Source organism: Leopardus geoffroyi, chromosome E1 (genome assembly GCF_018350155.1).
Source record: "Leopardus geoffroyi isolate Oge1 chromosome E1, O.geoffroyi_Oge1_pat1.0, whole genome shotgun sequence".
NCBI classification, from domain to species: domain Eukaryota; kingdom Metazoa; phylum Chordata; class Mammalia; order Carnivora; family Felidae; genus Leopardus; species Leopardus geoffroyi.
This window is the reverse complement of record NC_059330.1, coordinates 23,570,879-23,583,168: the sequence shown is the minus strand read 5'-3', so window position 1 is coordinate 23,583,168 and position 12,290 is coordinate 23,570,879. Positions and strand designations below refer to the sequence as shown.

The window sequence follows — 12,290 nt, the reverse complement described above, 5'->3', positions numbered from 1 at the left end:
TAGCCCATTCCCCCTCCCACACCCCCTCCTGTAACCCTGTTTGTTCTCCATATTTATGAGTCTTTTATGTTTTATCCCCCTCCTTGTTTTTATATTATTTTTGTTTCCCTTCCCTTATGTTTTTTTTTAAATTTTTTTTCAACGTTTATTTATTTTTGGGACAGAGAGAGACAGAGCATGAACGGGGGAGGGGCAGAGAGAGAGGGAGACACAGAATCGGAAACAGGTTCCAGGCTCTGAGCCATCAGCCCAGAGCCTGACGCGGGGCTCGAACTCACGGACCGCGAGATCGTGACCTGGCTGAAGTCGGACGCTCAACCGACTGCGCCACCCAGGCGCCCCTCCCTTCCCTTATGTTCATATGTTTTGTCTCTTAAAGTTCTCATATGAGTGAAGTCATATGATATTTGTCTTTCTCTAATTTCACTTAGCATAATACCCTCCAGTTCCATCCACGTAGTTGCAAATGGCAAAATTTCATTCTTTTTGATTGCCAAGTAATACTCCATTGTATATACATACCACATCTTATTTACCCATGACTTATTTTATAATTGGAAGTTTGAACCTCTTGACTATCTTCACCCATTTCACCCACCTCCCCACTCCACCCTGGCAACTACCATTCTATTATATATATATATATATATTTTTTTTTTTTTTTCCTCTTCAGATTCCACATACAAGTGAAATCATATGGGATTTCTTTCTCTGTCTGACTTATTTTACTAAGTCTAATACCCTCAAGATCTATCTACATTGTTGCAAATGGCAAGATTCCATTCTTTTTTATGGCTGAGTAGTATTCCGTTGTATACATATACCACATCTTCTTTACCCATTCATTCATCAAGGTACACATAGGTTGCCCCCACACCTTGGCCCCATACCTTGGCTAAATAATGATGCAATGAGCATAGGGGTGAGTATATTTTTTTGTCAGTGTTTTCATTTTCTTTGGATAAATATCCACTTGTGGAATTGCTGGATCATATGGTAGTTCTATTTTTAAGTTTTTGAGGAACCTCCATGCTGTTTTCCACAGTGGCTGCACCAACTTATATTCCCACCAACAATGCGTGAGGGTTCCCTTTTCTCCACATCCTTGCCAACACTTATTGTTTCTTGTCTTTTTGATACCAGCCATTCTAACAGGTATAAAGTGGTATCTCATTGTGGTTTGCAATGTGATTTGCATTTCCCTAATGATTAGTGATGTTGAACATCTTTTCATGTGCCTGTTGAACATCTGTATGTCTTCTTTGGCAAAATGTTTATTCAGATCCTCTGTCCATTTTTTTCCATTAGATTTTTTTTTGTTATTGAGTTGTAGTTCTTTTATATTTTGGATATCAGCCCTTATGGATCTATGATTTGCAAATTATTTTCTCCCACTCAGCTGGTTGCCTTTTTATTTTGTTGATGGTTTCCTTTCTGTGCAGAAGCTTTTTAATTTGATACAGTCCCATTTTTTAAAAAGATTTTTTAAAGCTGGGGCGCGTGGGTGGCTCAGTCGGTTAAGCGTCTGACTTCGGTTCATGTCATGATCTCACGGTCCGTGAGTTCGAGCCCCACGTCGGGCTCTGTGCTGACAGCTCAGAGCCTGGAGCCTGCTTCAGATTCTGTGTCTCCCTCTCTCTCTGACCCTCCCCCATTCATGCTCCATCTCTCTCTGTTTCAAAAATAAATAAACATTAAAAAAAATAAAAAAAAAAAGATTTTTTAAAGTAATCTCTACACCCAATGTGGGGCTCAAACTCACAATCCCGAGATCAAGAGTCATATGCTCCATTGACTGAGACAGCCAGGTGCCCCAAGTCACTTGTTTATTTTTGCTTTTGTTGCCTTTGATTTTGGAATCAGGTCCAAAAAAATATGGCCAAAACCAACATCAAAGACCTTATTGCCTATGTTTTCATTGAAGAGTTCTATGGTTTCAGGTCTTACATTCAAGTCTTTAATATATGTTGAGTTAATTTCTGTGTATGGTGTGAAACAGTGCTCTAGTTTCATTCTTTTGCATGGGCTGTTCAGTTTTCTCAACACTGTTTATTGAACAGACTGTACTTTCCCCATTGTGTGTTCTTGCTTCCTTTGTCATAAATGAATTGACCATGTACAGTTGGATTTAATTCTGGGCTCTCTATTCTGTTCCACTGATCTATGTTTCCATTTTTATGCCAACATCATACTGTTTTGATTACCACAGCTCTGTGATATAGTTTGAAATCAGGGTACATCACGCTTTGAGCTTTCTTTCTTAAGACTGTTTTGGCTATTCAAGGTCTTTCGTGGTTCTATACACATTTTAGGCTGGTTCTATTTTTGTGAAAAATGCCACTGGAATTTGATAGGAATTGCGCTGAATCTGTTGAATGCTTTGGGAGACATTTTTAACAAAATTAATTCTTCCAATTCATGAGCACAAAAACATCTTTCCTTTTTTTGTATGTGTCTTCCTTAATTTCTTTCATCAATGTCTTAAAGTTTTTAGCATACAGGTCTTTCACCTCGTTGGTTAAATTTATTACTATTTTTATTACTATTTAATTCTATTTGATTCAAGGGTAAATGAAACTGTTCTCTTAATTTCTCTGATAGTTTGCTCTTAGTATATACAAGCGCAACAGATTTTTGCATGTTGACTTTGTACCCTATAACTTCATTGAATTTGTTTACCTGTTCTAACATTCTTTTGGTAGTCTTTAGGGTTTTCTATATGTAAAGCTTTTTCACATTTTTAACTACTTTAAGTTGTTTTAACATTCATGAAAGTCTAATGTCACAGAAGTAGTCTTTTTTTAAAAAGGTTCTCATCTGCCAGACTTCAAGCTGTATTACAAAGCTGTAATCATTAAGACAGTATGGTACTGGCACAAAAACAGACACTCAGATCAGTGGAACAGAATAGAGAACCCAGAAATGGACCCGCAAATGTATGGCCAACTAATCTTTCACAAAGCAGGAAAGAATATCCAATGGAATAAAGACAGTCTCTTCAGCAAGTGGTGCTGGGAAAACTGGACAGCAACATGCAGAAAAATGAAGCTGGACCACTTTCTTACACCATCCACAAAAATAAACTCAAAATGGATGAAAGACCCAAATGTAAGACAGGAAGCTACCAAAGTCCTTGAGGAGAAAGCAGGCAAAAACCTCTTTGACCTTGGCCACAGCAACTTCTTACTCAACACATCTCCAGAGGCAAGGGACACAAAAGCAAAAATGAATTTTGGGACCTCATCAAAACAAAAAGCTGCTGCACAGCAAAGGAAACAATCAGCAAAACTAAAATGCAATCAACGGAATGGGAGAAGATATTTGCAAACGACATATCAGATAAAGGGTTAGTATCCAAAATCTATGGAGAACTGATCAAACTCAACACCCAAAAACCAATCCAGTGAAGAAATGGGCAAAAGACATGAATAAACACTTCTCCAAAGAAGACATCCAGATGGCCAACTGACCCATGAAAAAATGCTCAATGTCACTCATCATCAGGGAAATACAGATCAAAACCACAATGAGATACCACCTCACACCGGTCAGAATGGCTAACATTAACAACTCAGGCAACAACAGATGTTGGTGAGGATACAGAGAAAGAGGATCTCTTTTGCACTGTTGATGGGAATGCAAACTGGTGCAGCCACTCTGGAAAACAGTATGGAGGTTCCTCAAAAAATTAAAAATAGAACTACCCTACGACCTAGCAATTGCACTAGTAGGTATTTGTCCAAGGGATACAGGTGTGCTGTTTCAAAGGGGCACATGCAGCCCAATGTTTATAGCAGCACTATCAACAATAGCCAAAGTATAGAAAGAACCTAAAAGTCCATCGATGGATGAATGGATAAAGATAATGTGGTATATATATACAATGGAGTTTTACTCGGCAATCAAAAAGAATGAAATCTTGCCATTTGCAACCATGTGGATGGAATTAGAGGGTATTATGCTAAGCGAAATTAGTCAGAGAAAGACAAATACCATATGGCTTCACTCAAATGAGGACTTTAAGATACAAAACAGATGAATATAAGGGAAGGAAAGCAAAAATATAAAAACAGGGAGGGGGACAAAACATACGAGACTCTTAAATATGGAGTACAAACAGAGGGTTACTGGAAAGGCTGTGGAAGGGAGGATGGGATAAATGGGTAAGGGGCACTAAGGAATCTACTCCTTAAATCATCATTGCACTATATGCTAACTTGGATGTAAATTAAAAAAAAAAAAGGTTCTTATCTGAAAAATGGGAATACTACATGCTTCTCTTTCAGATCCATGAAATAGAACCTTTAATGCTTCCAGGTAATGCAAAATGAGTATCCAAAATTAATTAATTTTGTTAAAAAAAAAAAAAAGCTATGATCCAATGAATTCCAACCCTTCCCAATAACGGTTAGGAGAGTGTGGATTTAAGCTCTCAATTTGGGTTCTCAGAGCAGCACTGGTAGAAAACAGCAGTAATGGAAAACTAAGAGCTACTATGAGTATTAAAAAAAAAAAAAATTATGTTTATTTATTTTGAGGGAGAGAGAGACAGAGTACAAGCAGGGGAGGGTCAGAGAGAGAGGGAGACACAGAATCTGAAGTAGGCTCCAGGATCTCAGCTGTCAGCACAGAGCCCGACACAGGGCTCGAACTCACAAACTGTGAGATCATGACCTGAGCTGAAGTCGGACGCTCAACCAACTGAGCCACCCAGGTGGCCCTACTATGAGTATTTTTTAAATGGATCCTACTTAATAAGCAATAAGGCTGCAAAGGCTAAATAAATGTTTCCTTGCATTTGACTGGAATTATGTTAATCCTACGTGGTACATATTTTGGCTTATAAACTCTCACAGTTATATATGTGATAAGTACAAAATTATGTGATAATTTGTATAGTCAATATTTTATGATACGGGGGGAGATTAAAAGATGACTTTGGTGGGTAAAAGGCTGGAAACTCTTTTTATATACTTTAGGCCTAGGTTAAGTCTCTAACTGGAGAAACTCTGGAAACTTCTTGGGTTTGCTTCAGAAAACTATTTTTTTGGATAAGAAGCAACTAACTGCATGTATGTTGACTGAACTCATGAGTCTATTTAAATATCAAAACACCAATTTATTATTTAACAATGAGATTGTTAAACTACACCTCGTTGTCCAAAAACGTCATTCTCTATGGTCAGAACATGCCCTAACAATGACCACTCCTGTCTTCTCCTTCTTCTAAGTTCTACGCAGGGTTCAGTTTCAGCATTCCAAAATCTATTTTTAAATTACTTCTTGACTAGCTTATTCAGCTTAAAATTTTCATTTTTACTTATGTTTTTCCTCTCTGAACTCAATCTGATTCCTAATATCCATTCTCTTTTCAATCTTGCTGTATATTTTACTTTGCATCCGAGTATATAATCTAACAAGTGAAATTAATAGGACAGAGTTAAAGCTGTCCCAGAAAGTCAAGAACTGGTTACTGTGCCAATATTAGATTATTTCCTCCTGATCCCATCTATAAAAGGTACTACAATATAAGGGTTTAGGATAAAATTTATTAATGCAATATATGCCAGCAGAAGGAAGTACTTGGTTGGCTGAATGATTTGACAACTCTTCACCTATTAATGATATGTTATTCTTAACCCCCTGTAAATTTTAAACATCCAAATCTTCACTTAGCTTGAAGGATTAGATGAGCACTGACATAATACCCACACATACTGGTCAATTAAACACACAGAAAATCACCTTCCAATGAAAGAAAAAAGTTTTTTTAAGTTTTATTTATTTTGAGAGAGAAAGAGAACACATGTGTGCATGAGTGGGAGGGGTGGAGAGCGAATCCCAAGCAGGCTCTGCACTGCCAGCGCAAAGCCTGATGTGGGACTCAAACTCACGAACCTTGAGATCATGACCTGAGCTGAAACCAAGAGCCAGATGGTTAACTGACTGGGCCACCCAAGCGCCTCCAAAATAAAATAAAATAACTTTTTTTTTTTTAATGTTTATTCATTTTTGAAAGACAGAGAGAAACGGAGCACGAGCCGGAGAGGGGCAGAGAGAGGGAGACAGAATCCGAAGCAGGCTCCCGGCTCTGAGCTGTCAGCACAGAGCCCAATATGGAGCTCAAACCCACGGACTGCGAGATCATGACCTGAGCCGAAGTCGGACGCTCAACAGATTGAGCCACCCAGGCGCCCCTCCAAAAGAAAATTTTAAATTAAAATTACCTGGTTTCTTAGGGTGCGATGCTGGAGTAGGATGCATTTTAGCATCTCTGGAAAACCCATCTAAGTTTCCTTTTATGGCTTCCAAAGCATCATCTCTACTCTTCTCTCCTGTCTAGAAGACAATAAATGTATGGATATATCTTCACTTATGTCTCACTTCATCCTAGATCCTCCCAAATTAAAAGTACAGAGATTGGTCTATTTTCAAAATTTTTACCGCATACTTCTGATAGGGAATTCTCTGAATCAGAAAAACACTGGTACGTGTTATAAGTATACCAAAGGCATAAAACAACACTATAAAATACAAAAAAATATTAAAAGGTCCATTTATAAATACTTCAGGATACAACTGATATTAAGTATCCTGAATTAATTAATGTCAAGATCCATGATTAACCTTCCCAAGAAAAGATCACAAACACCAGTGGTAGTAAAAAGGAGTTGAGCAGATGATGGTTGATAGCCCACCCTCCTCAACCATACAGCGTCTTATAGGAAAAGGAGAATTCTTCACTTGTGGAATCAGATAAAGCAAAATCAACCAACCACTGCATAAGCTTGGGCTTGTGCCCCAGTGACAGAATCCACTGAATGAGCATGAGGCACATGCAAGGCGTGTGTGCACTGTGGCAGTGGAAAAGATTACCTTGGGTTTCACACTACTCAAAAGCCTGAGCTTTTGCTTCTGCTCTTCAAACTGGCGTCTTTTTCTTTCTTCTTCTAAGAGCTTCTGTTGCTGTTCAAATCGTTTTCTGAAGGAAAAGCAACATAGTAAAGAACTAACTGCAGGGGCATTATCAATTGTGTTCTATTCATACTTCTAACAGTTTCAGCAGTATTGCCTTACATTTCTAGAACTAACAACTTCATTGCTAATTAGATCTAATTTCCTTATGACAATACTATTTCCCCAATATATTAATTTCAAAATATATGAAAGGTGTCCAAAAAAATATATGCTTAAATTATAGACATGAATTTATTCCTTGTCTAATTTGGAAGGGGAAGAGACAAATCTTTTGCATTCAAAAGTAATCTCAAAAAACAGGCAAGTAGACAAAAAAGAAAACTCCAACTTGGGAAGGCAGTGTCTCACAGGAGAAAGAACAATGCTTTGGGCATCAGGAAGTCTACATTTGCTAGTAATTGTGTAATCTGGCCTGACAAAGTCGCTTCATTTCTCCGAACTGCCCTTTCTCTAGATGTAAAATTAGAGAGTTGAATGAGAGGCTCTCTAACGTCTGTCCTTGCTTAAAACTTATATATGATGAAGTATTTCACAAATCTTAAAGGTAACATGACTGTTTGGGCTTCAAATGTGCATTAGAAACCATGTGACTGTTCCTAAAATAACTGCTATCATGTGTCCTCAGGTTTGAATCCCGAGGTCTCTTACTGCTGCTCTTCAGCAAACTGCTTCTGCATGTCTGGGGTGTACTGTGGGCCCGGGGGACGCATTCCCAGGAACGGTGTTTGTCCAAGGTAAGGCATTCCTGCTGCTGGCATTGGCCCCATTGGTATCCCTGCCTGAAAGAAACAAAGGCTTAGAAAATACAATTCTTCCTCTTAATTATTACAAAGAAAAACCATAACTTCCATAAATTCTTTTTTAATATTTTTATTAACGAACTATAGGACTTTCTTAAACAATAGAGTCAAAAAACACAGGCAAAAAATGTAAAGTTCCCCTTACTATCTCACCCCTTTCATTTCCTTCATTGTCTGAGATGTGACCACTGCTAACAGTCTGAGGGTGTGTGTGCATGGAAGCACATGTGCACACACGAGATATATTCTACTCTTTGAAAAGAGGTATCATATCTTACCTGTCTTTGTATTTTCCAGCAATAGGTAAGAGGCTGGCATACAGTAGTTAATCCAAAAATGAGATTAAAACATGCTTTTCTGATATGTATGATAGGATAATGAATATTTTGATGTTCAGTATCACAGGCCTGATGGCCAAACTTATACAGAAAATAAAATATATTTAATCAGTAATAACTTACATACTAATACCACAGTATAAAGTTTACTCAAGTGTCCAGAAGTAAAAATAGTATCATACTATAGCTAATCACAAAATCTAATAATAATGATGATGGCACTGGTAAGAATGATAATGAATAATTTACACTGAGTGGAAATTCTCCTATGCCCCAGCCTTCTCCCTGAAAGGCTCCCCTTCTGTTCCCTAATTGAAATATGGCTATCCCTGGAAGCCCTCTTATCTGGAGATTGCTGCTTCTCTTCCACGTTTCCTGTAAAAGGGGAATATTTCTCCTTGCTTCTTCTAAACCTATCCTCTCTTCCTTCAAAAACCTGACTGCATGCATCCATCTATGTTAGTTGCCCAGATTGCCTAGTCTATGATTCCAGGATTCTTTCAGTTATAGTGAGTGAAGAATGTGTTTGCAATAAAGTGCAACTCCCCTACTTATATAAAATTAATGTAAACCACCAAAAGTTAAATTACCTTAAGGTAAAGATTATATTCACACTATTGGATTTAATATATTCAGACTTTCATCAATTCATTTTTAGTGAAGTGTTTTTTTTTTAACAAGACTAAGATATCAAAATTAAAAAAAAAATTTTTAACATTTATTTATTTTTGAGACACAGAGAGAGATAGAGCACAAGCAGGGGAGGAGCAGAGAGAGAGGGAGACACAGAATCCAAAGCAGGCTCCAGGCTCCGAGCTATCAGCACAGAGCCCGACATGGGGCTTGAACTCACAGACCGCGAGATCATGACCTGAGCTGAAGTCAGCCACCCAACCGACTGAGCCACCCATGCACCCCTAAGATATCAATTTTAATCTAACAATGTTTGTTGAAGAAATCCTGTTAAGTGTTTCCCTCAAAATATTTGTTTTAGAAATTATCAAAAATACCACCATGGGGTATCTGGGTGGCTAAGTCAGTTAAGCATCCGACTTTGGCTCAGGTCATGATTTCACAGGTCATGGGTTCAAGCCCTGCGTTGTGCTCTGTGCTGACAGCTCAGAGCCTGGAGCCTGTTTTGGATTCTACGTCTCCCTCTCTCTCTCTCTCTCTCTCTCTGCCCCTCCCCTTGCTTATAATCTCTGTCTTTCTCTCTCTCTCTCTCAAAAATAAACATTGAAAAAAAACTTAAAAAATGTCACCTCATACTGAATCTTGAAAAAAGTGCACCTCCCTGTAATAGCAGAGGATTGGAGGATACAAATAACATAGGTAAAGCACTTAGAGCACTGTGTAGCATATATGAGTAAATAGCAGCTATTATAATTATTAAAAGTTATTGGGGCGCCTGGGTGGCGCAGTCGGTTAAGCGTCCGACTTCAGCCAGGTCACGATCTCGCGGTCCGTGAGTTCCAGCCCCGCGTCAGGCTCTGGGCTGATGGCTCGGAGCCTGGAGCCTGTTTCCGATTCTGTGTCTCCCTCTCTCTCTGCCCCTCCCCCGTTCATGCTCTGTCTCTCTCTGTCCCAAAAATAAATAAAAAACGTTGAAAAAAAAAAATTAAACAAAAAAAAAAACAAAAAAAAAAAAAGTTACTGACAACAAAGTACTCTCTCAAAAACAATAATGATCCCATTTTTTTCCCGGAACAAAATAAGATTCTGCAAGCAAATACAGAATTAAGGCAACTAGATAAGAAAAATGAACACTTAACAGTTATAATATAGGTATCATTTTATTGTGTTCATGCCATATGCCAGCTATAGAATTAGGCATTTACATACATTATTCTCAATATACGTAAGATCCTTAGAGTTAGAGAATTTCTGATAATGATCAACAAGAATATCTTATTAATAAGAATGTCTTATTAATAACACTAATGAAGCCCCTACTATGTCCCAAGGACTCTTCTAAGGGTTTTATGTATATTAATTAACTTAATCCTTATAACAAACCTATGCAGTAGGTGCTACTATTATTCTCATTTTACAGATGAGGAAACGGAAGTACAAAAGAGTTAACTACCTTACTTACTGCTTGTAAGTGACAGAGCCAAGATTAGAAACAGGCAGCTTCTGGTTCCAAAGTGCATATTCTCCATCATTATGTTACGCTGCCTCTCCAATTACCAACAACAACCACAGATTCAGACTTAAAACAAATTTTAATCTGTTTTTGTGTCTATTCATATGCTCAGGCATATACCTGCTCAATGAATAGTAGTAGCTTGGAAGCCTTATGAATGGCTTTAGGACTTTACAATAGGAGTTATAAGTAATACATATTACTTAATTACTAACACTCTCTATTGTAAATCTTGAGTGGGGATGGAAATGTATACTTACTTTTAATCACAGCGTGGTTCTCCTGGTGCTAAAAATTAGCACCATAGTCCTAGGACTACATTTTTTTTTTTCTAGCTTTATTTAAATAAAATAATTTACTTAATCAATCCCCTACTTTTTCCAGCTTTACTGAGCTACAGTTGATATAACACTGTAATTTTAAGGTATGCAGCCTATTGATTTGATACACTTATATACTGCAAAATGATTACCACCACAGCATTAACTAATATCTCCATCATGTCACATAATCACCATTTCTTTTTTGTGGTGAGGGATTAAGTTCCTTTTTAAATTGACTTCATTTACCCAAGGCACATAAAATGCAAAAGAAACCACTCAACTCATACAGACTAACAGACCAGATATTCCACAAAAATAATAAAGAATAAAAGAAGGAAAGGTATTATACACTTTGCCTTCCTATTTAGAAAATTCTGTTCTTCAAGAAGATTCAAACTTGCTAAATGGCATTTTGTCTTTTTCGAATTCCTGAAAAGTTAGTTTATACATTCATACAGTCTAATTCTTTTAAAATCTAGATAAACCTAAAGGTTAAGAAATACTAATCATTAGTTATATGCTGGGTGAATGACAGGACAAAAGAAATAACTCAGAAATCTGAGATACATCCAATCAACTGCTAAAGACATTCAAGATAAAGAAGTTGACTCCCAAGATGAAGAATATTGAAGGCTACTGAAGATTTGAGTGACTGGAGAGATATCACAGACCAAAAAAGTTAAAAATGTCAGTTTCAATAAAAATCCCAGCAGATTTTATGTGGAATTTGACAAGCTGATCTTAAAACTTATCATGAAGAGGAAAGAACCATGAATAGCTATAATTCTTTAAAAGAAGAACAAGGAGGATCCACACTAGCAGATATCAAGGCTTATCTTAGGCTAGATTAGGAGACTAAGATACTTATTGATGCAGGGACAGACAGAAATAGCAATGGGACAAACAGAAGAGCTCAGAAACTAATCCAAAGCATATCAAGAAATTGGATAGTACAGCAGTCATTTTGGAAATCAATGAGTAAAGAATGGGATATTGATAAATGATTTGGAGAAAACTGGCTACTCAAATGGAAAATAATAAAATCAGACCTTTAGACTCACATATCTGATAGCACAGAACAATTCCAGGTTGATTTAGTAAGAAGAATAATATTATGATCGCAGGGTAGGACAAGGTCTAATGAGGCACACAAGAGATCAGACCATAAAAGAAATGATTTATCCATCTGACTTAACTTCTACATGACCTCACCAAAAAATTTAAAAACAAGCCAAAGTATAGGAGGAGATATTGGCAACACAAATAACCACAAAGGTAAGAATCTGGAATATATAATGAACTCTTAGAAATCAATAAAAACAAAACAAATAGCAACAAATTGGAAGCAACTTACATGTCCACCAACAGAAGAATATATACTCATGCAGTGGAACACTACACAGTAGCTATATGAATATATTTGGCAGCACTCTATAACAGGGATAAATTCTGGGGCAAAACAATGTCAACTAAAAAACTCAAATGCAGAAGGGTACATGCTTACATAAACCTTTAAAACTTGGACAATATATAATATTCATGAATATTCAAACATGTAAAACAGGAGAAGTACAAGAAGACACATGAAAACACAAAGCACTCAATTCATGATAGTGATAACTATCTCTGGGGAAGTAGAAGAAGGAAATTATAACTGTTTTGTTCATTTCTTTTAAAAATGTGAAGCAAATACAGCATGTTAACA

General features: G+C 37.1%; 1 protein-coding gene across 31 annotated transcripts in view; it reads right to left on the bottom strand.

Moving 5' to 3' along the window:
- The window catches only part of SYNRG (synergin gamma), an 87,875-nt gene that overhangs the window by 55,668 nt on the left and 19,917 nt on the right, over positions 1-12,290 (bottom strand). For all 31 annotated transcript variants that reach the window (XM_045490575.1, XM_045490566.1, XM_045490567.1 and 28 more), the window contains exons 4-6: positions 7,627-7,757; positions 6,877-6,982; positions 6,228-6,339 (exon numbers count right to left, since the gene is read on the bottom strand). In XM_045490575.1, the coding sequence (XP_045346531.1) occupies positions 6,228-6,339; positions 6,877-6,982; positions 7,627-7,757 (349 nt within the window). The remainder of the gene's footprint in view (positions 1-6,227; positions 6,340-6,876; positions 6,983-7,626; positions 7,758-12,290) is intronic.